We start from the raw sequence: 22,538 nt of genomic DNA, 5'->3' as shown, positions 1-22,538 counted from the left end.
CTTCCCTGAGGACCCAAGTTTGTGTTCCTACAACACTTGGTGCCCACTTCTACCAGATAACTTAGCACAGAGCAATGTAACAGCCTACTTACTTGTGCTCTTTCCCACTAGACTAAAAGTTATCTGAGGGCAGAGATTTATTTATTTTTTAAATATTTATTTGGCTGCCTTGGGTCTTAGCTGTAGCACACAGAGCTTTTGTTGTGACGCACGAACTCCTGAATTGTGTCCACGCAGGCTGCACTATGCAGGCTCAGCAGCTGTGGTGCACGGGCTTGACTGCTCCCTGGTATGTGGGGTCTTAAGTTTTCTGACTAGGGGCTGAACTTGCGTCCCCTGCATTGCAAGGTGGATTCTTAACCACTGAACTACCAGGAAAGTTCCAAGATTTATTTTTATAGTCTTAGTACTGAGCATTGGATCTCACACAGAATGAATGTTTCATAGTGGCTGAACAAACACACAAATAAATTAGGTCAAATTAAGGCATTTGCCTAGTTGCTATTTATTGGCTTCCCTGGTGACTCAGTGGTAAAGAATCTGTCTGCCAATGCAAGAGACGTGGGTTTGATCCCTGGGTCAGGAAGATCCCCTGGAGAAGGAAAGGCAACCCACTCCAGCAGTCTTGCCTGGAAAGTCCCATGGACAGAGACTGGCAGGCTAGAATCCATGGAGTCTCACAGAGTTGGACATAATTCAGAGACTTAACATGCACTAGTTCCTACTTAGTCTACTAACTTTGGTTTCAGCCTGAAGAAATGCCATGTTTCATGTTCAAAGTCATTTTATTTAATAAAATAAAAGATAGCTGAAGGAGAGGAGGGGAAGAGTAGGGTGGAAGAATGGCAGTTCCAATTGTAGCTGCCTGGTTATTATCTTCTACTCTCTGTTACTCTCCTTTGACTGCTTATAGTCTGAATGAAAATTATTCTCATAGGACCTAGATACCTTAGAAGTAATTTCCCAGGTGGCACAGTGGTAAAGAATCTGCCTGCAACGCAGGAGACATAGGGCACACAGATTCGATCCCTGGGTGGGGAGGATCCCCTCAAAGAGGACATGGCAACTCACTCCAGTATTCTGGCCAAGAAAATCCCATGGACAGGAATCTGGTGGGCTACAGTCCACAGGGTCCATGAGGTCACAAAGAGTCATACACAACTGAGCAACAACACACACACACCACCCTGGGCTTCCACTCTTTTGGGAAGAAAGGGGGAAAAATGCTTCCAAAAGAGCAAGAGAAAAGTCGGATTTCAGATCTCACATCTATAATACACACACACCCCAAAAGCCAATTACTGTATACAGTGAAGATGAAGAAGAAAGTTACATCCCAATTCTCACTTCCTGAAATTCTTGAGTTCCAAGAAATTCTTCAGGAAACAGAATTTTGCAAATACAGTTACTTACCTTGTGGTGCCCAGGTTTGATTTGAAGTTCACATTATGATAATTCTCCCCTTGATCTAAGCAATTTGGAAAGCTGAACTCTCTTGTTCAGTGCCTTGGTTTGTGAATTCCTTGACTCATTCAACATATTCTACTTAAATTATTCCCTCCTTGCAACTACCTTATGAAATAGATATATATCTCATATTTATAGCTGAAGTCAACTTGTATCATACACCTGGGGAAAGAATAACTTAAAGTTTGAGTAATCATCTTCTGAATTGTTACCAATCCCTAGCTCAAATGGCAATAACATTCATAAAGCATTTTACAGTTTATAAATTTTTTTCAGCTTTTTACTCTCAGTATATAAAGTAGGTAAAACAAAAAATTCTTCCATTAAAAAAAATTTCCAAAAATTTAGTTGGTACACTCAATGCGAGAGATTTAGCTACAAACTTGAAATACAATAAAGGAACAGAGATGGGCAATTCAGAGCTTTTTTTCTTTCACATGAAATTTGTATTGAATGCAAATTTTGGGACCAGGATTTAATGCCATTTAAGTTGCCCAAAAGGTTGTTTTCTTATTTTATTTTTCCCCATTTAATTGTTTTTAAATGGCATTAGAAATAAGAACTGATACTTTAAAATAAAACAAAATAAACAAAACCAAAAAACCTCAAGGAGGCACCAGTAAATCTGGGTAACTGGTTGATTGCTCTGGGCCAGGAAGATGTTTTTGATTTGTACAAAATAAAGAAATCAGTAATAGAAATGATAAGACATGTAGAAATACTTATAACTTACCTAGGACAATATAAGCCATCAGGATTATTTTTATAGACCTATTTTGATAAGTATTTACTGTTTAACTGCAAAGATCAATGGCTTTTAAAGTATCTTCAAGAAAGTCTTTAGCTGGTTTGTACAATTTACTATTTTAACCATTTTCAAGTATATAGTCCTGTGGGATTAATTACATTCACTTTGTAGTACAACTGTCACCAACATCCATCTCCAATACTTTTACATCTTCTGCAATTGAAACTCTGAATCCATTAAACACTAACTCCCCATTCTCTTCTTCCTCCTAGCCCCCTGTAACCACCATTCTATTTTGTCTTTATGATTCTGGCTAGTCTAGGAACCTCATATAAGAAGAATCATACATTTGTTCTTCTTATGACTGGTTTATTTCATTAGCATAATGTCTTTACAGTTAATGTTGAAGCATGCGTCAAAATTTCCTTCCTTTTGAACTCTGAATAATATTTCATTGTATGTGTGTACCACATTTTCTTTACCTAGTCACCTGTCTATGGATACTTGAATTGCTTACACCTTTTGGTTATTGTGAATGATGCTGCTATGAACATGAGTGTACAAATATAAATTTAATCTGTTTCATACACACATTTCTTAAATTTTAATTATGGAAATTTTCAAACACACACAAAATAAGAGATAAGCATAATAAATTCCCATGTGCCCAAAGAGTTTCAATTATCAACATTTTCTAATCTTTATTTACTATGTGTTAAATTGTGTCCCCCCCAAAAGATAACCCACGATACCTGTGAATATGATCTTAATTGGAAGTAAGATGTCTGTAGATGATCATATTAAGGTTAGGTCATTAGAGGAGCCCTAATCCAATAGGACTAGTACCTTAATAAAGGGGAAACTTGAACACAGAGACAGAAATGCAGAGGGAAGACAATATGAAGAGACGAGGAGAATGCCATCTACAAGCCAAGAATGCCTGAGGTTTCCAGAAGATAGAAGGGTGGAACAGATTCTCCTTCATAAACCTCAGGAGGAACCAATGCTGAAAATATCCTAATTTTGGATTTCTATCCTCAAGAATTGTGAAGACAATAAACTTCTGTTGTTCGAGGCCATCCAGTTTACAGTGATTTGTTAACAGCAAGCTAATATAGTTTTTAAAAGCATGTTCCAGACACAAAATCATCTTACTGTAAATATTCCAGTATGTGTAGTACGTATTTCCAACTGATAAGGGACTATGAAATACAATCACTATATTACTACACATAATAAAATTATCAACAACTTCATAACATCTATTATCCAATCCAAATCCAGATTTCTCTTTTTATAGCTAGTCTGTCTAAATCAGAGCCTCACAATGCATTTGGCAATTTCAGTTTAAAAAAGTTCCCCTTTTTTATTTCCCAGACAAGCCATGTGATTAGAGAGTGAATCATCTGTTTTGTAGAACACTGACTGCTTTGAAATATCTTTTAGAAAAAAAATAGATTTATTGATACATGCCACTGAGAAACTAAGCCTGCACATCTTAACTAGAGAGTCTCAAGCAGCCAAATAAATATATTTTTTTAAAAGATGTATAACATGATCCTTGGGGCTCAGACTATAACACACTGATTATCCCAGGACTCTCCTATGCTCAATTCTCTACTCAGTTAGCCATCACTTTGTGTAAACTTTTTTTTTGGGGGGGGGGGGGGTGTCATGTCTTGAGGCTTGCGAGATTTCAGTTCCTGACCTGGAATCAAACCTGTGCCCCCTGCTACTGAAGCATGAAGTCTCAACCACTGGACTGCCGGGGAAGTCACAGTAAACAGTTTTTTGGTAATTTTTGTTTTTGAAGGCATAACCCCTGTCTTGCTGTTCACTGAACTCAGGGTAGGCAAAGCATGAGTGGGGAAGCTGGAAGAGAACTCGAGGAGGCATAGGAACTGCAGACATGTTTATTCTCTCCAGGATGGCGCAGCAGCAAGACATGCTGTATTCTCTCATGGTGCACCCAGCAGGCACAGCCACAAGGGCTTTTCAGGTGGTGCTTATATAGGTCACGATGCACATGTGCAGTGCTACAAATGATCTCAGTTGTTGCATAACCATGCAAAGTCATTATTCACAAAATGTGGGGTGAGAGCAAGAGGACATGGGGGCAAGAGGGCCTGACCACCGCCATATTGACTAATTTGCTCTTTCTCTATATTCTACCCCTTCAGGGTCTCTCACCTCACAATCCAGGCGCAGTCCATCTCCTGCGATATTCCCTTGGCTTAGTAACATTGACCCCTGAACCTACATTCTGCAACAGCAGTAGATGCTACAACAGCAAATAGTTACATCCCCAATACACAGCAAAACCCAACTCCAGGTATCACCTGGAACTCATGTTGCAGTCCTTGCCCTCATGTGGCTAGAAGAGCCACCCACCACGTGTGGAGTGCCTTTATCTTCCATGGCCAAGTCTAGTCCACTGTCTGTCCTTGTGAAATTGCAGGGTCCTCAAATTGCGGGGTTTTTATTAAGGACCCACAAAGCCCCACACAGGCACCAGGCCCACCCTTCAAAGAGCAGATTTTTGCGGTGTTCACAGCCCATCCACATGATTCTGTATGCTTTATAACCTCTGGTGCACACGGTTCTAAATCTCCAGGAGCATCAGAGGTTAGCAGCAATCATAGGACACAGCCTTTACAGTATACCTCCACACAGGGAGTCATCCAATTTCCAAAGGTAAGCACACAGCCTTTACAGTATTTCAAAGTGGAAAAGGGCATCCGAAGGAACATCCTTGGATGCCATGTAATCTTCTAGCTGAACCACCTGTTTCTCTTGCTGTCGGTGTTTCCCAAACTTGGTAAACTGCTGTTCTGGTCTCAGTTGCCTCCATAGCTCTAGAAGCAGAGCACTGGGCTGTTTATCAATTTTATTTCTGTCAACTCCCTCTGCCAGCAAATCAGTCAACGTTTGCATCTGCATAACCCAGATGGGGCCTTTATCAGCTGGCCACCCACTTCAGGGTCTTCACACTTCTAATCCCCTTCGCCTGCCACCATTCCACTACTTCTCCCGAGGTTGCCACCATTGAGGTGGCAATTAAGGAACCAAAAGGGTGGACAGGATATTGTTCAAAATGGCAACTTGCATGCCGCCTATAAAATGCTTGTCAACTTTTGGAGGCTCCTCCGCCTGCCAGACCAGTATAGAGGCTGATAGGGTGGATGTCCAGCCGATTCCAAGCATGGTGATGGTTTCCCAGTCATCACCCACCACCTTGAAGTCCAGGTCCTCACTGTACTTTCTGAGCTTCACTTGCCATCCTGTGAAGCTGTTTGCAGATTCAGTGGTTTCCTCAGGGCTCCACGGAGGTGGGTTCAGCAGGACCTGATCCAGCTCTAAACTTGCCACTGTGGTTTCACTTTCCCTTTTTGCTTTCTTCTTTCTCTCCAATGGGGTTGCTCCTTGCTCACCTTCCTGGGCTTCACCCTGGCTGCAGAGTTGGTGCCATTCCTCTTCTCCTTGGCCTCCTTGGTGCCCAAGGCCTCCTGGGGCTTCACCTTCTTGGCCCCATCTTTCTGCTGCACGACCGGCCTCACTAACAACCTGGACCTGTAGTCTGAAAAAGATACAATTCTGTCTCACTGTCAGAGACACTGGGTTCTTTAAGGCCAGGAAGTTCTTGCTCTAATTCCAATATACATAGCTCTAGTTCTTCCAAGAATCTCTGCACATCCTTCAGGGCAGTCAGGAAATCCACCCCATGGTGCCAGTGGTAGTCCGTGCCACCTTGTCCGGCAAATGGGAACTTATCACCTGCCAACACCTTCTCAATGCTATACGGAGCACTCAATGCTCCACTGCCTCCCAATCTTCCACCAGGGCCCATGCTGACAGGACCATGGCCACTGGCTTCCTCCATCCATTGGAGCCTCAGGCTCCTCTACCTGCTGGGTATCCTGCCAACTATGCCAACTGTCTCACTGTTCACTGAACCCAGGGTAGGCAAGGCACCAGCGAGGAAGCTAGAGGAAACTTCAAGGAGATGTAGGAACGGCAGACATGTTTATTCTCTCCGGGCTGGCACAGCAGCAGACATGCTATATTCTCTTGTAGCTGACCCAGCAGACACAGCCACAAGGGCTTGATAGGTGCACGCAGTGCTATGAAAGATCTCAGATGTTAGTAACCATGCAAAGTCATTATTTACAAAACATAGGGTGAGAGCAAGAGAACGTGGGGTGTGAGCGCCTGACCACTGCTATCTTAGCTAATTTGCTCTTTCCCTACAACCCCAAGGACAAAGACCAGGAGAGGAAAGTAACAAAATTTTGGAAGCTGTAAAGAAGGATAGTGGTAACAGACTTAGCATACCTAAGAAAGCTGAATCCTAAACCAGCCATAAGGAAAGCTGAGTAGCTATCTGATTTGTACTGCAGAAGCCCTGAAAAGATCAGAAATTGGCAGCATAGCTTTTACCCACTAGAAAGTTTAGAGGAGTACTTTAGGAGTTTCAGCTGGTTAGTAGCAGTGGGGATCCTAACGTAGATAAACAGCACACATTTCAAGACTTTCCACACCATCAGCAAAATAATCAAGAATGTGAACCCATTTCTCATCATCTGTAGTCCCAGAAATAGAGATGTGGTCATGATCCTTGAGGTTTTGACTTAAGTACCTGTCTTTTTCCAAGATGAACGTGTGAATATGTTATTCCATTTTTAAAAGACATCATCTAGAAGCTTGTTTTAATATTTTCATTACCCTTCCAGTAAAAAACCTTGACTAGTATTCAAAAGAAAACAACTAACATTGGAGAAAAGCCACATGATTTTCTTATTAAATATTTGGCACAAACACAGTTACTTACAAATTATTAAAAACACATGTCTTTCAGAAATAAAACAGGAATTTAAGAGCTGGGGACGGGCCATTAAAGCACAACTAAGCCAAGTTCAGTTGGGGGAACTGAGGCTTAGAGAAGCAAGGTGATTTGCTCAAGGTCATATAGCTTTTCTCTCTCAAGATTAAATTCTAGAGTCTCTGGACTTGAATTTCTAGTGCCATGCTCTTTCTATCAGTAACATCCAACATTCTTTTCCACTACCTATACTGCCTCTCCAAGTCAGTAATACATCAACTTGATAGATGGGAAAGGTGCTTGATGGATGCTGTGCCTTCTCCAAATCCACTGAGGCAGGAAGAATTTCGGCCCACTGGGATAAAGTTATCAGTACTACTTGATGACAGAGGGAGAATGTCTCTGTGCCTGACCATAGACTGAGCAGAACTCCTACTTCAAGTGTCTTACACTATCTAATTTTCCAGGACCAAATATGCCCAAGGCCCAACAGAAGAGAACATTATTTGCAGTCAAGCAAATACTTCATCCTCTACTGGACAGTGAGAAAACAGATGGGATGTATATTCCATCCTCACTGTCCTTTTCTCCTACAACCAGTACATATAAAAGTAAGAAAACTTGAAAACAAGAGGCTTCTGGCTCTCTATATACACAAACAATTTTCCAATACAACTTTAGTGTTTTCCCCATAGGAACTAAACTCCCACCTTTAGAAATTCAGTTTGAAAAGAAAGATAGGAAATACTGTATTCTGGTATTCAAAAAGTGCTTGAAAATCTGCCCCAGCATTTACTCAAGGCCCTGAGATCAAGATATGAAGGAAAAATATACCTCCATCTGCTCTTCATTTTCACCTTACCTCTTGGCTTTGTCCATCTTCTTTGTTCCTATCATGCTTAAACCTTGCTCTCTTTGGCAGGGACCTCTGAGATTAAGATATTTACTAAAAATTCACCATATAGAACAACTAACTAGTTCCCAAGGAGGTTAAAGAGAAAGCAGGAGACAATCTCCAGCTTTTAGCTGTGACTACAGAAACATAGGACTCTGGCTTCTAAGAATTTTATGAATAAACCTGCCAATCTAATGTAGCATAAACAACAGTGCTTGATGGATGCATAAGTGAGTCAGGTCCCTTGTTTCACATAATAGATGACACAAGTATTCCCTTCTGCATTCCAGAGGACACAATCCCTTTGCTCTTTGGAGTCTTGTGAATTTAGGAATGCAACACTGGATTTCTTTTCAGGTCTTATACCTTAAACCTATCCTGCACACTGCTGTCAGATTACCTTTCCAGAGTCCAGAACTGAAAGCATTCTCTCTCTGCTCAAAATGTTTTTAATAATTCCCCAATATTCAAGGCCCTCTATTTTGGTACCAACTTAATTTCTCAGCCTCAACTCCTAGTGCTCCCCAACAGAGAGCTTCCATTTGGGCCAAACCATTTCTAAACAAGTCTTGCCTACCGTGCCTCCCACACCTTTGCTCAGAACATTCTCCCCACACAGGATTCAGCTTCCCATGTCCTTTTCTGTATCAGACCCAAATCCATTCTTCAAGCTGAAATTAATCTATTATGCTTTCTTGATCACCTCAGCCCCTAGAGTTTGATACCTCCTTGAATTCTTAGAACACTGTTGGCCATAATTGTTCAGAATCTGATGTTGTTTGCTACTGTTTGTTAGGTTTTTATATGCATAATCTTCTCTTCCACCAAGGCTAGTGTGAACTCTTTGAGATACTCTCCTGCCTCCTTAAATACCAAAACAGTGGTTTAACAAGAGGAGGAAACTCAATAAACATTTGCCACGTGAATATAGTATTCCTGAAAAGTATAAAGCATGAACTAAATGGAAAAGGCCTGTCTCTAACTCTGTCTCTAACTAGATAAATGATATGGAACAAATCCTTCTTCCCTTGGCTTCCACTATCATTATCTGAAATAAATGGGCCAGATGACCTTCTAGCTGTTATAGCATGATTCTAAAATATCTATAAATAAGATCATATTTTCAATACAATAAGAGATATCCTTTAATTGCATTTTATGTTCTTGGCTCTTCTAAAATATAAAGAAATCCTCCTCTGTTTCCTAAAATTTTCCTTTGATAAATTGTTTAGGAAAAAATAATCTGTAAGAACCCTCTTATTTCTTTCTTCAACAGAAAGAATTCCACATCCAGTCAGCCATATCCTGACTGCTGTCATAAACAAGCTATGTTAAAATGGCCCCATCATAGATACTCTTTATAGAGAGGGAGAGGAAAAAAAAATATAATGGGGCTGGTAAACTACAGCCTGTCAGATGGAAGATCCTGGTTCCTATTTCCGTAGATAAAGTTTTACTGGAACACAGCCATGCTCATCTGGTACATGTCTATGGATGCTTCTATGCTATAATAGCAGAGCTGAATAAATGCAACAGACACTAGATGGTCTGCAAAGTCTAAGATATTTACTATTTGCCCCTTATAGAAAAAGTTTGCCAATCCTTGTTCTATACCTCAACATTCATCACAGAGTGCCAAGCCCTAGATTATAGACTTTCAACCATAGCTGGTCACTAAGTGATTTCCCACTTATTCATTCAACAAATATTTACTGGGATTTCTTATTTCTAATTAATCCTTGTTCATTTTCTCATCTGTAAAATGGCATATAACAGAATCTACTTCATAGAGCTATTGTTAAAAAAAAAAAAAAAGCCTTTAACTCAATGTCAGGCACAAAATTTGAAAAACTAGAGCTGCTGTCATTATCGTCTTCATTGTCATCATCACCACTACCACCACCACCACCATTATCCTTTCCTGATGTTGTAGGAAAAGCAGGCTCTGTCTGATGGCCATGATCTCCTAAGAAAGGAGAGAACTTTAGCATTTCTGAGGCTTTACTTGGTACTTAGGAAAGAGCTATATGTTGATAGCACTCAGACTGCAACCACAAGAATAAAAGAAATGTTCCTCTGATATGAAATGGCAGTTGATCATTTAGACTTCTGATACCAGAAATAACAAAAACTCAGTATCTTTTCCAGAATTAATGAGGAAGACAAAAATGATTTGAATTTATGAATACCTCTCTTGAGAACTTAAGAGATTGCTGGCAGCCCCAAACTCCAGCAACAATATTAAAAGGCAATGTGACATTAAATGAGCCCATGGACGGATTCATAATGTGAAAGATTAAATGAGTCCACTGACTACTTTCCAAATCAACCATCTACCCAGATTTGGTTACAAACAAATTTTCTCAGTTTTTGTGAGAACTATGATTTTTTAAAAGCCCAACAGCCTGATATATGTATGTAGTTTTTTCTAATTCAATCCAACAAGTAAGTGTTGGATTGAAATGGGTGTCTACTTTTCTCTACTACAGTGTTTGTCATGTCTCTCTAACATGTACAGAAGGTGTCTGAGGAGATAAGTATGCTTTATGCTCAGATATGCAGATGACACCACCCTTATGCAGAAAGTGAAGAACTAAAGAGCCTCTTGATAAAAGTGAAAGAGGAGAGTGAAAAAGTTGGCTTAAAGCTCAACATTCAGAAAACTAAGATCACGGCATCCGGTCCCATCATTTCATGGCAAATAGATGGGGAAACAGTGGCAGACTTTATTTTCTTGGGCTCCAAAATCACTGCAAATGGTGACTGCAGTCATGAAATTAAAAGACACTTACTCCTCGGAAGTAAAGTTATGATCAACCTAGACAGCATATTAAAAAGCAGAGACATTACTTTGCCAACAAAGGTCCATCTAGTCAAGGCTACGGTTTTTCCAGTAGTCATGTATGGATGTGAGAGCTGGACTATAAGAAAGCTGAGCACCGAAGAATTGATGCTTTTGAACTGTGGTGTTGGAGAAGACTCTTGAGAGTCCCTTGGACTGCAAGGAGATTGATCCAGTCCATCCTAAAGGAAATCAGTCCTGAATATTCACTGGAAGGACTGATGCTGAAGCTGAAACTCCAGTAATACTTTGGCCACCTGACGCGAAGAACTGACTCATTTGAAAAGACCCTGATGCTGGGAAAGTTTGAAGGCGGGAGGAGAAGGGGACAACAGAGAATGAGATGATTGGATGGCATCGCTGACTCAATGGACATGAGCTTGAGTAAACTCTGGGAGCTGGTGATGGACAGGGAGGCCTGGCGTGCTGTAGTCCATGGGGTCGCAAACAGTCAGACAAGACTGAGCAACTGAACTAAACTGAACTGATGCTCTTTTTGGGATCCTTCAAAATTCTGGATAGTAGAATCCTAAATGATTCAGTGGGGTAGTAAAAGAAGATTTAAAACCAAGTGCTGGATTTCCCTGGCGGTCTAAATGGTTAAGACTCTGTGTTTCCAATGCAGGGGGCAGGGATTCAATTCCCAGTCAGGGAGCTGGCAAGATCCTGCATGGTGTGCCCCTCCCCAAATTCTTAAATTACTTTACCAAGAATCCTTTGTATCCCTGAATGCATCTTTTGACCACACGAGACATTAATTATATTGAATTATCTTTCTCACTTATTTCCATTAAATTCTAATTTCAATTATTTTCATTTTTATCTAAAGTACTGGATATCTTAAATTTTTCCTCTATATATAAAATTTGATTTCAGTTGTGTCAGTTCTGTTCTTTGCAATTTTAAAATTAATTAATTCTGTAGTTATTTGGTCCTCAATTTATTTTCTTGTTTCTGTAACATCTTCTTTTATCTCATTTTTTTTCATAATACCATCTCATCATTGAACTCTTATTTATTAAATTCACAGTCCATTGAGTTGTTCTGAAGTTGCAGAATTATATATTTGTAATGAAATTCTTTGTATTCACTGAGTTGTTTTTCTCAGGACAGGTTTTTGCAGTATATTTTTCTTGCTTTAATTTTTGCTATACCTTTGCATAGTTGGATACATTGATTCTCTTGGTCTTATTCATGCTTTTCTTTAAAAATAGTTTTCTTTATTTTTAGCTGTGCTGGGTCTTCCTTGCTGCACAGGCTTTTCTCTAGTTGCAGTGCATGAGTTTCTCGTTATGGTCACTTCTCTTGTTGCAGAGCATGGGCTCCAGAGTGCACAGGCTTCAGTAGTTGTGGCTAGTGGGCTCAGCAGTTGCAGCTCTCAGGCTCTAGAGCACAGGCTCAGTTGTGGGGTGCATGACTTAGTTGCTCGGCAGCATGTGGGATCTTCCTGGATCAGGGATGGAACCCATGCTCTTTGCACTGGTAGGCAGATTCTTTACCACTGAGCCACCAGGGAAGTCCCTCTGCCACTTTTTAAATTATTTCTCACACTTGATTAAAAACAAGTAGTAGGAAGTTCTGTGATATAATCTGAAGTAGCCACTTTAATCCACAAGTGTTTTTCTCAAGAGCTGTTTATTTATAGGTGATGTCTACTATGTTTTGGTCACCTACTATGGAACAGGCATTATGCTAACTGTTTTACATACATTTATTGGAAGGACTGATGCTGAAGCTGAAGCTCCAATACTTTGGCCATCTAATGCAAAGAGCTGACTCGTTGGAAAAGACACTGATGCTGGGAAACACTGAAGGCAGGAGAAGGGGACAACAGAGGACGAGATGGTTGGATGGCACCACTGATTCAATGGACGTGAGTTTGAGCAAACTCCGAGAGATGGTGAAGGAAAGGGAAACCTGGTGTGCTGCAGTTCATGGGGTCGCAAAGAGTTGGACATGACTGAACGACTGAAAAACAACAAATTTCCCATAGCAGCCCTATTATTATTAAACTCATTTTTACAGATGAGACAACCAAAGCTCCAATATGGAACTCTTATCCATAGGAGTAACTGGGCCAATTGAAACTAGAGCTTAACTTCATTTTCATTAAAATATATACCCTAAAATATGTCTTCTACCTCTACTGTGCTGGAGAGCAAAACAAACAAACAGGAAAAAAACGCACCAACCAGTGGAGAAAACATACCAACCAGTAAGACATTTTTCTTTCCCAATTTTGCCTCTCACATTCATTTCATCCAGGCTCCAAGCATTTATTAAGCATTCCTATGTAGTGGCATCAGGTAGTGATACCCACTGAGGATAGTGGCTTCTGAAGTCCAAGCTGAGGAAGTGGTCAATAAAATGCTGATTAAAGAAAATGGGACTACGTGGCTCCCTATGTGGAGCCATCGGGATGACTACTATCAAAAACAAAACAAAACAAAACAAAACAGAAAATAACGCATGTTAATGAGAATATAGAACAATTAGAACCCTTGTGCATGGCTGATGGGATTGTAAAATGGAAAACAGTATGGATACTCCTCAATAAATAAAAAATAGGAACTATTAATCCAGCAATCTCACCTCTGGTATATATCCAGAAGAATTCAAAGCAGGATCTCAAAGGGATATTTATACATCCACGTTCACTGCAGCATTATTCACAAAAGCCAAGAGGTGGAAGCAACCCAAATGTCCACTGATTAACAGACAGAGAAAATGTGGTGTATATATACAATGGAATTTATGAAGCCTTGAAAAGGAAAAAAAATTCTGACACATGCTACAATGTGAATAAACCTAGAGGACATTATACTAATTAAGTGAAAGAAGCAGTGAGAAATACAAATAGTATATGATTCCACTTATAAATGGTACTTAAAGTAGTCAAATTCAGAAAAACAGAAAGTCAAATGGTGGTTACCGGGGGCTGGGGAGAAGAGATAAAGGAGAGTTGTGAGTTTCAGGTTTGCAAGATGAAAAAGTTTCAGAAATCTGCTTCACAACAATGTCAATACACTTAATGCTACTGAACTGTACCCTTAAATATGGTTAAAGTGATGAATTTTATGTTGTGTGTTTACCACAGTTGAAAAAAAAACAGGAAGTTCTATAACACTGTTGGAAAGATAGTTCTGTTTCCTGTTCTCTCCACAGCCACTTGCCCTGCTCTGAAGCAGGATTTGATTCTACCTTGGCAAGAAAAGACATAGGGAAAAGCTAAGCTTGTGTGGTGAAGAAAAGCCTCTATCCTACCTCATGGGAAAACATTCACATACTTTTTGTCAGTTTCACACAGATTAATCTAGTTTTCATTTCGCCTTTCCCATCCACTGGGTGGTTTTATTTTGTTTTAAGACAAGGAGAACTGCCAAAAAGAAAAACCCCAGGGCTTACTTCTGCAGGATGGATCCCTTAATGATCAGCTCTTCATCCAAGTCTGCTTCATTAGCCATGAAGAGTAGCCTCTTGCCTGTGCTGTCCACTCCAACGAAGTCACGTTGCTCCACTGAATCACACACAAAAAGGAAAATCAAACAAAGCCATTGGCCATGCCTGTGTGACTAAGTCAGGGGACAGGGCACCTGCTCACAATGCTTTTGGAACCAAATACAGGAGTGAGTATTATTTAACACGTACTCATCACAGTGTTTAAAACACGGGCAGTCAGAATTTTTTTGTATTGCTCTAACGGATATAATTAGGTTAGTTGATGAACTTGAATAAAGTCTGCAGACTAAAGTATTGTGCCAATGTAATTTCCTATATTAGGAGATTTGTCCTTTTTGGGTGAGGAGTATCAGGGAAAGACACACATTGATGTGTTAAAGGCAAAGGGAATCATATCTGCAATTTATTCTCATAAATAATTCAGAAAAATAATGATTATATAATATATTGTATATACATCAAATATACTGAATACATAAGAGGGAAAGAGGGAGAATACTAGAGCAAATGGTAACATTTGGGGAATCTGGGTAAAGGATATATGCAATCTCTGTACTACCCCTATAACCTGTAAATGTGAAATTATATAAAAAAATGAAACGTTAACAAGATGATGGATATTTTAATTAGTTTGTGGTAATCATTTTATAATGTTTACATATATCAAAACATTATGCTGCTTATCTTATATATAAATTTTTATTTGTTAAAAATAATAAGTAAATATCAAAAATGAAAAGTTAAAGAAAAAGAGGGGCAATCAAGATACTGCTTAGCCAAATTAAGTGGATGAATCTCAAGTTCACTGCATGGAACAGAAGGAAAGTACAACTGCTTCTCTGCAAATAATAACCTAGGTCTGCTCACTGTGTAAATGGGAATAGTGTTTAAGGACATCTACATTTAGCCATCAGTAACTACATGTGTATTACGCACTAGATTCTATGCTGTGGATGGGAGCAATGAAAGAAAATAAGGCACATATTTACTAGATGAGGAGAGTTCTCTGGCAGACAGTGATCTTATAGGCTGCCATATTATTGCTGTCTTCTGTGTCATATTTCTTTCCCCCAACAAGATTACAAATTCTAAAAAGGCAGATTTATGATTCCTTTAGATCTTCCACAATATCTAGTACAATGTTGAACACTTAATAAAATCTGCCAGCAACATCCCTACAGTATCTGTTTATAGCTTACAAAAGCATTTTCACATAGAGACAGCATAGTGTAATGATTAAGAAGAGAGCCTCTGAAGTTAAGACTACTTGGGTATGAATTCCACATACTAGCTGTATATCTTTGAGCAAAATACCAGACTTCTATTTCTCAATTTCATCTGTAAGAGGGAAATAATAGTCCCGACACCTACCTCACAGGATTGTTAGAAGAACTAAATGAATTAATAATATCTGTAAAGCTGTATTTAGTGCTTTTAACTAAAACATCAAATAAAATGTTTAAGTTTTAAAAATTAAACAAAGACACACTCTCATTTGATCTTCACAACAATCAAATAAAGCAATGATTTAATACCTCTTTGAAAGAGAAAAACTAAAAGGTGAGTTCTAGGAAAAACGGCATCTCTAAAGATGAACTTGTCTACCTCCTATTGACAGACAATGGCCACTATATAACCTAATATGCTTCCCTGTTGGCTGCAGCTGCCTATAACTAAAACCAAATGTTTCACTCAAGTGTATGATGTGTTCAGTTCAGGTTCTTGAAAGCATTCATTCTTTCAAATGTTTTTTGGTTAGCTCACATGCAGTGTTTTAATCTGAACAGGGAGAAACTGTCATAAAAAATTACACTTTTTTTGTTACCAAGATGAGTGAACTCCAAAGAAGCTAGGATAAATAATGCCAGTATGTTGCTATCAAAAGTCTACGAACAGTAAATGCTGGAAAGGGTGTGGAGAAAAGGAAACCCTCTTACACTGTTGGTGGGAAAGCAAACTAGTACAGCCACTGTGGAGAACAGTATGGAGGTTCCTTAAAAAACTGGAAATAGAACTACCATAAGACCCAGCAATCCCACTGCTGGGAATACACACCGACAAAACCAGAACTGAAAGAGACATGTGTACCCCATATTCACCACAGCACTGTTTATGATAGCTAGGACATCCTACATGCAACCTAGATGTCCACTGGCAGATGAATGGATAAGAAAGCTGTGGTACATATACACAATGGAATATTACTCAGCTATTAAAAAGGACATATTTGAGTCAGTTCTAATGAGGTAGATGAAACTGGAGCCTATTATACAGAGTGAATTAAGTAGAAAGAAAAACACCAATACAGTATATTAACACATATATATGGAATTTAGAAAGATGGTAATGATGACCCTATATGCAAGACAGCAAAAGAGACACAAATATAAAGAACAGACTTTTGGACTCTGTGGGAGAAGGCGAGGTTGGGATGATTTGAGAGAATAGCATTGAAACATGTATATTACCATATGTGAAATAGATGACCAGTCCAAGTTCAATGCATGAAACAGGATACTCAAAGCTGGTGCACTGGGACAGCCCAGAGAGATGGGATGGGGAGGGAGGTGGAGGGGTGGGCTTGGGGATGGGTGGACATGTACACCTGTGGCTGATTCATGTCAATGTATGGCAAAACCCACCACAATAGGGTAAAGTAATTAGCCTCCAAGTAAAATAAATAAATAAACTTTTAAAATTAAAAAAAAAGAATGCCAATATAAAATTTACAGAATTTCAACTGAAGCTATATTTTACAAAGAATTTCAAATGCCACAAAGCAACTGTGACATATATCAATTCATCCATTACATGGAAACTTGAGAATATAACAAAGTCTGCAAAGGTCTGATTACAAGCCAACATTTTAAAAAGAAATAACACAGAGATGTTATTTTTGGATATATTTGGAGTGCTTACCCTATCCAACTCCTCTGGCCCACGGAAACCTTGAATTACTCAATGTCCTGGGAGCAATAATTTCCAACAAATCAATTTTTCAACTATGTTGCACTTCAGTCACATTTCCCTCACTCTCAAGCCCCCCTCCTTGTATTGGCTTCTTTGTAGCTACCATAGTAACTAGGACCTCAGAATATGATACAAATTATAGAAACTTGGACAGGTTTCTTTCTATCCTGCATTAACAAAGTGAATTCCACTTGGGAAGGAGAGCAAAAACATTAGATTGTCCATCCTAAGAGAAAGTTTACACAAATAAGGTTAAAAAGGCAGTTAAAACTATGAATTCCCATCTTAAAAAATTCTGTCATAACCAACTATCCATATACTTTTCCAGTTGTTTTTTTCTTCTCTGTTTCCTCTTTAGTCATTTACTTATCCATTCATTCATTCAACTAAGAAATATATTTGTGCACCAGCCCTGTGACAGGCCTTACGTTTGGGGTGGGGAATTTCATCTTATTTTATGAGGTCAGTATGATTCTGATGCCAAAACCAAAGATATAAGAAAGGAAGATGACAGGCAAATTCACTCATTATATAAGAATCCTGAATAAAATATTAGCAAATAAAAACTAATAGTGTATATTATAGATTTAAAAGGGTTACAGATTTGTTGTAGCTCTTCCCATCAAGAAATAGAGCCTAGAATGTAAAATGGTAGCCACTGTGGAAAACAGCATGGTTGCTCCTTAAAAAATTAAAAATAGAATTACAATATGATCCAGCAATTCTACTTCTGGGTATATACCCGAAGGAATGAAAGCAAGGTCTTGAAGAGAGATTTGTATACCCATGTTCATAGCAGCATTACTCAAAATAGTTAAAATGTAGACGCAACCCAAATGTCCATCTATGAACTAAACAGATAAGCAAAATGTGATATATACACATAAGAGAATATTATTCAACTTAAAAAGGAAGGATATCCTAAAATATGCTATCACATAAATACACTTTGAGGATATTGTACTAAGTGAAAAAAGACAGTGACAAAAAGACAAATACTATATAAGTCTACTTATATATGGTACTTAAATTAAGGTAGCCAAAATCATACAGACAGAAAGCAGATGGCATTTGCCAGGGGCTAGGAGGGAGAAAATGGGGCTACTTCTCTCATAGCCATATTTAATGGCTATGAAGTTTCAGTTTTATAAGATGAAAAGAATTATGGAGAAGGGTAGAGGCGATGGTGCTCCACATCATAAACATATTTAATGCCACTAAACTAAATTTCATGTTACATGTTTTTTACCACAACAAAAAAGTGTGAGAAAAAAAGAGTGCTGACCAGAAGGAAAACAAAAAAAAAGTAAGGTTAGTTCCCCATCCTTTATATCTAGGTCGGTCTAGTGACTAACTTTGACTAACAAGAGTTTGGAGGAAGTGACACAATGTAAGTTCTGATTTTTGGCCTCAAGAGATTGTGTAGCTTCTGTTATTTTCTTAGAACCTGCTGCTGCTGCCATGTGAGCAAGCCTGGGCTAGGCTCCTATGTAAGAGACTAAATGAAAAAAGAAAGGGACTGCCCTGGTGGTCCAGTGGCTAAGACTTCACACTCCCAATGCAGGGGGCCTGGGTTCAGTCCCTGGTTAGGAAGTTAAATCCCATATGCTGCAACTATGAGTTCACATGCCACATCTAAGACTTGACACAACTAGATAAATAAATAAATAAATAATTTTTTTTCCTTAAAAGAAAGAACCTTGGCTGTCCCAGCTAAAGCCCTAGACATATTAGTGGGTTCAGCTTTGGTAGGCAGGCTCAAAGAATTATAACAGGTTCCTAGCATTCACACCCTTCTGTATCCTCTCCCATTGAGTATGGGCTGGCCTAGCTACTTGCTTCTATCCAGCAAGGTGCAAAAGTAATGAGATATTATATTTGTGATTAGGTTACATAAATTCATAACTTAGGCTTTGCTAAAAGATTCTCACCTTTTCTCCTTGGAGAAAAGGTCCATTTAACAAATGGAGCAAGGAAGAAGGGACATCTACATGGGAAAAAAAAAGCCAACCTCACACTATATACAAAAGACAAATCTGTCTGGATCAAGGAATTATGTGTCAAGCATAAAACTTAGAAATCCTTAATAGAAAATCTAAGTTAACATGGTTCAGAACTTGCAGTATGGAGTTCTTCAGCAAGACATAAAACAGAATGAAAATTTGCCATTTGTAACAATATGTAGGGACCTGGAGGGTATTACACTTACTTAATGAAATAAGTCATATGAGAAAGACACACACTGTATATTATCACTTATATGTGAAATTTAAAAAATAAAAAGAAACAGACTCACAGATATAGATAACACTAGTGGTTACCAGTGGGGAGAAGGAAGATGGAGGCATAACAGAGGTAGGGTATTAACAGGTACAAACAACCATGTATAAAATAAATAAGCTAAAAAAAATAGATTGTACAGCACAGGGAATGTAGTCAGTATTTTATAATAACTATAAATGGAATATAATCTTTAGAAACTGAATCACTGAAACTTAGATAATATTGTAAACCAACTATAATATACTTTAATGAAAAAAAAAACAGGCAAACAAAACAGAGAATTGGAGTCTAAGAGAACATTAAACATGTATGAATAAAACTGCACTTAATTTTTTTTAAAAAAAAGAAGATTAATTTGAGAAAAAAATTTCAGAACTGAGGACTTGAATTTTCAGATTGAAAGGCCCAAGAGATGATCCAACGCAAGAAATGTCATCCAACACAAGAGATGACAATAAAACAGTAAGGCATATCAATGTGAAATTTTAGAAGTTTGGAAATAATAAGATTCTATAAGTTTCTAGAAAGGGAAAAAAAAGTTTCATACAAAGACTCAAGAATCACTATGCCATTGGACTTCACAGAAAAGCTAGAATATAGTGAAATAATACCTTCAAAATTTTGAGGGGTCAGGATTTCCAAGAGAATTTTATATCCAGCCAAAATATCCAATAAGTATGAGAGCAGAATAAAGACATGCAAAAGCTCACAAAATTTATTTTTCACAAACCCCACCTTAGGAGTCTACCAGAGGTTATATTTTTATACACACACACACAAAGGTACATAAGCTAAGAAAGAGGAAAATATGAGGCTCAAGATATGAGAATGAAGAGTGAACCTAAAAAGATAGTTCTATAGCAGAGCAACTAATCCAGAATCTAGGAGAGAGATCTTCAAGAATTTGAAATTCTGGAATACTTAGACTCTTGGAAAGTAATTAGAGGAAATTCACACAACTGGGATTAAGGTTGAATTGGTAATAAATACATAGAAAATTAGGCAAGTGAAAAAACAAGACAATTTTTAGGAAAATAAAGAGAAAAATAACAACATACTACAAGGTTCTGCTGTGAATATCATTTATAAGTTCATAATAATGTAAACATATACTCAGTTAATCAACACTACAATATAAGTCACTACGTTAGGAACCTGGGGAGACTGGAAATTTGCATGCATTGTGTGGGGGGGGAGAGGGTGTGGTAAAATAGAATTAAATCTTTAAGTTTCACAGTAGAAAGTTAAGTAGATAATTCCTAAAACTAAAAATATCAAGACACAGCAAACAAAAGCATGTCATTTGAGATGTGGGATTAAATGTGGGAAAAAATTGGCTAAAAATGTTAAGTGGCTGCCTCCGAGTAGGGTGAGGATAGACAGGATGGGGGTTGCTACTTATTACAATGTACCATGAATGATTATAGTACTTTTAAAATTATGGGCATATAGAACACTGATAAAAAATTAAAATTAAATTAAGGGGGAAAAAAAAAGAAATGAACTAGAAAGTCCAGGCCGTGGAGTTAGAAGCCACGAATTCAAGTTCTGATTCTGTCACTTACCACTGATGTGATTTTTGGACAACTATCCAAAGTGTTACTAGGCCATAGATGGATTATACAAGTTGGTAAGTAACAAAACTACCTAGCCCCATTAATTTTATCTTGTGAGCAAATCTTGATTATTTATGTTTCTCACACAGGGCTTAGCATAGATTTTATACACAACATGTCCTAAATTCAATGACTACATCAAAATTTAATGTGTTTGTTAGTCAGGGATCTGATTTCATACCAGCTACCCCTGTCTGTACCTAAGTAAATCATTCGCCTTCTTCTTTTCAAATATTATGCCTTGAAACACATTTCCCTGTAACTGAAACATTAAATTGCTCCCTGTATTTTGTACATGTTCCTGTTATTGTACCTGTAACACCATGACATACAATTTCTACTATATTTGAACCTATTTCTGTATACTGATTCCTCAATCAGAAGAATTTCAGTTTTGAGTATGCAGGGGTTTCAATCACTTCTATTGGACATAATTAGGGGAAAAAACAGGTTGGGGCAGGAAGAATGAGATTGAGAAGAGAAAAAAAGATAAATCAGAAGCCTAAACAGGAGCAGAAGTTTGCTTGTTGAAGAAGAGCTTTGAGAGAAATAAAGGAAGCTGAAGCAAAAGAAATATAGGCTCAGAACTGCCTGCCAACATGTGTTAATATAGAGGGAGCTATGCTGACTGAGAGATGACAACCAAGTGACAGCTTTCGTTGGTGAGATTCTGAAGCACCCTGATATATATTGATCTAGTTTGGACTCAGGTAAAGAACCTGCCTGCCAATGCAGGAGACATAAGAGACATGGATTCAATCCCTGGGTCAGAAAGATCCCCTGGAGAAAGGCATGGCAACCCATTTCAGTATTTCTGCCTGGAAAATCCCTTGGACAGAGGATCCTGGCAGGCTACAATCTATGGGGTTGCAAACAGCTGAACACAACTGAAACGACTTAACACAGTCTGGACCAAAGCTATCCATTACTCTGAGAACTAGGGAAGAGTTTGAGAAATACTACAGTCAACTGAGTAAGTTAAACAGCAATTTCCTAGAACATTTTCCATTTCAAACATTCCAAGAGACATGGGAACTGTAGAGATAATAGTCAATAATTTGTATCATAAAACCATAAAACCATCTGTACAATCCAAGTTGTACAGAGGAATGCCCAGGAAAAAAAGCCTCTTAGTAAACACGTTATCTGTGATGAAGCAAAATAAATACAGTATGTTCTCACTGAAACTGAGAGAGAAGGAAACCTTGGATTTTCTAACAAGCAAGGGATGGTAAGTGGAAATCTTTATACAATTGGTTGGTTGAATTCATATTGTGAAACCTGGATACAAAGGGCTAACTATGCTGTTTCAAGAAGTAGACTGCCTGATATACAGACATCTCATTTAATTCTCACACAAAAATCCTCAAAGGATTCAGTCTCATTTTACAGCTAAAGAAAATGAAGTTCAGGTTAGTTAGATAATTTGTCCAAGACTG

At 38.3% G+C, this 22,538-nt stretch overlaps 1 protein-coding gene across 1 annotated transcript in view; it reads right to left on the bottom strand.

Annotated features, from left to right (window-relative positions):
• The window catches only part of EIF2B3 (eukaryotic translation initiation factor 2B subunit gamma), a 105,953-nt gene that overhangs the window by 43,259 nt on the left and 40,156 nt on the right, over positions 1-22,538 (bottom strand). Inside the window, exon 5 of the mRNA XM_043876374.1 lies at positions 14,177-14,288. Within this exon, the coding sequence (XP_043732309.1) occupies positions 14,177-14,288 (112 nt within the window). The remainder of the gene's footprint in view (positions 1-14,176; positions 14,289-22,538) is intronic.

Source organism: Cervus elaphus, chromosome 20, assembly GCF_910594005.1.
Source record: "Cervus elaphus chromosome 20, mCerEla1.1, whole genome shotgun sequence".
Classification (NCBI taxonomy): domain Eukaryota; kingdom Metazoa; phylum Chordata; class Mammalia; order Artiodactyla; family Cervidae; genus Cervus; species Cervus elaphus.
The sequence above is the reverse complement of the archived record's forward strand: the minus strand, read 5'-3'. Positions and strand labels throughout refer to the sequence as shown.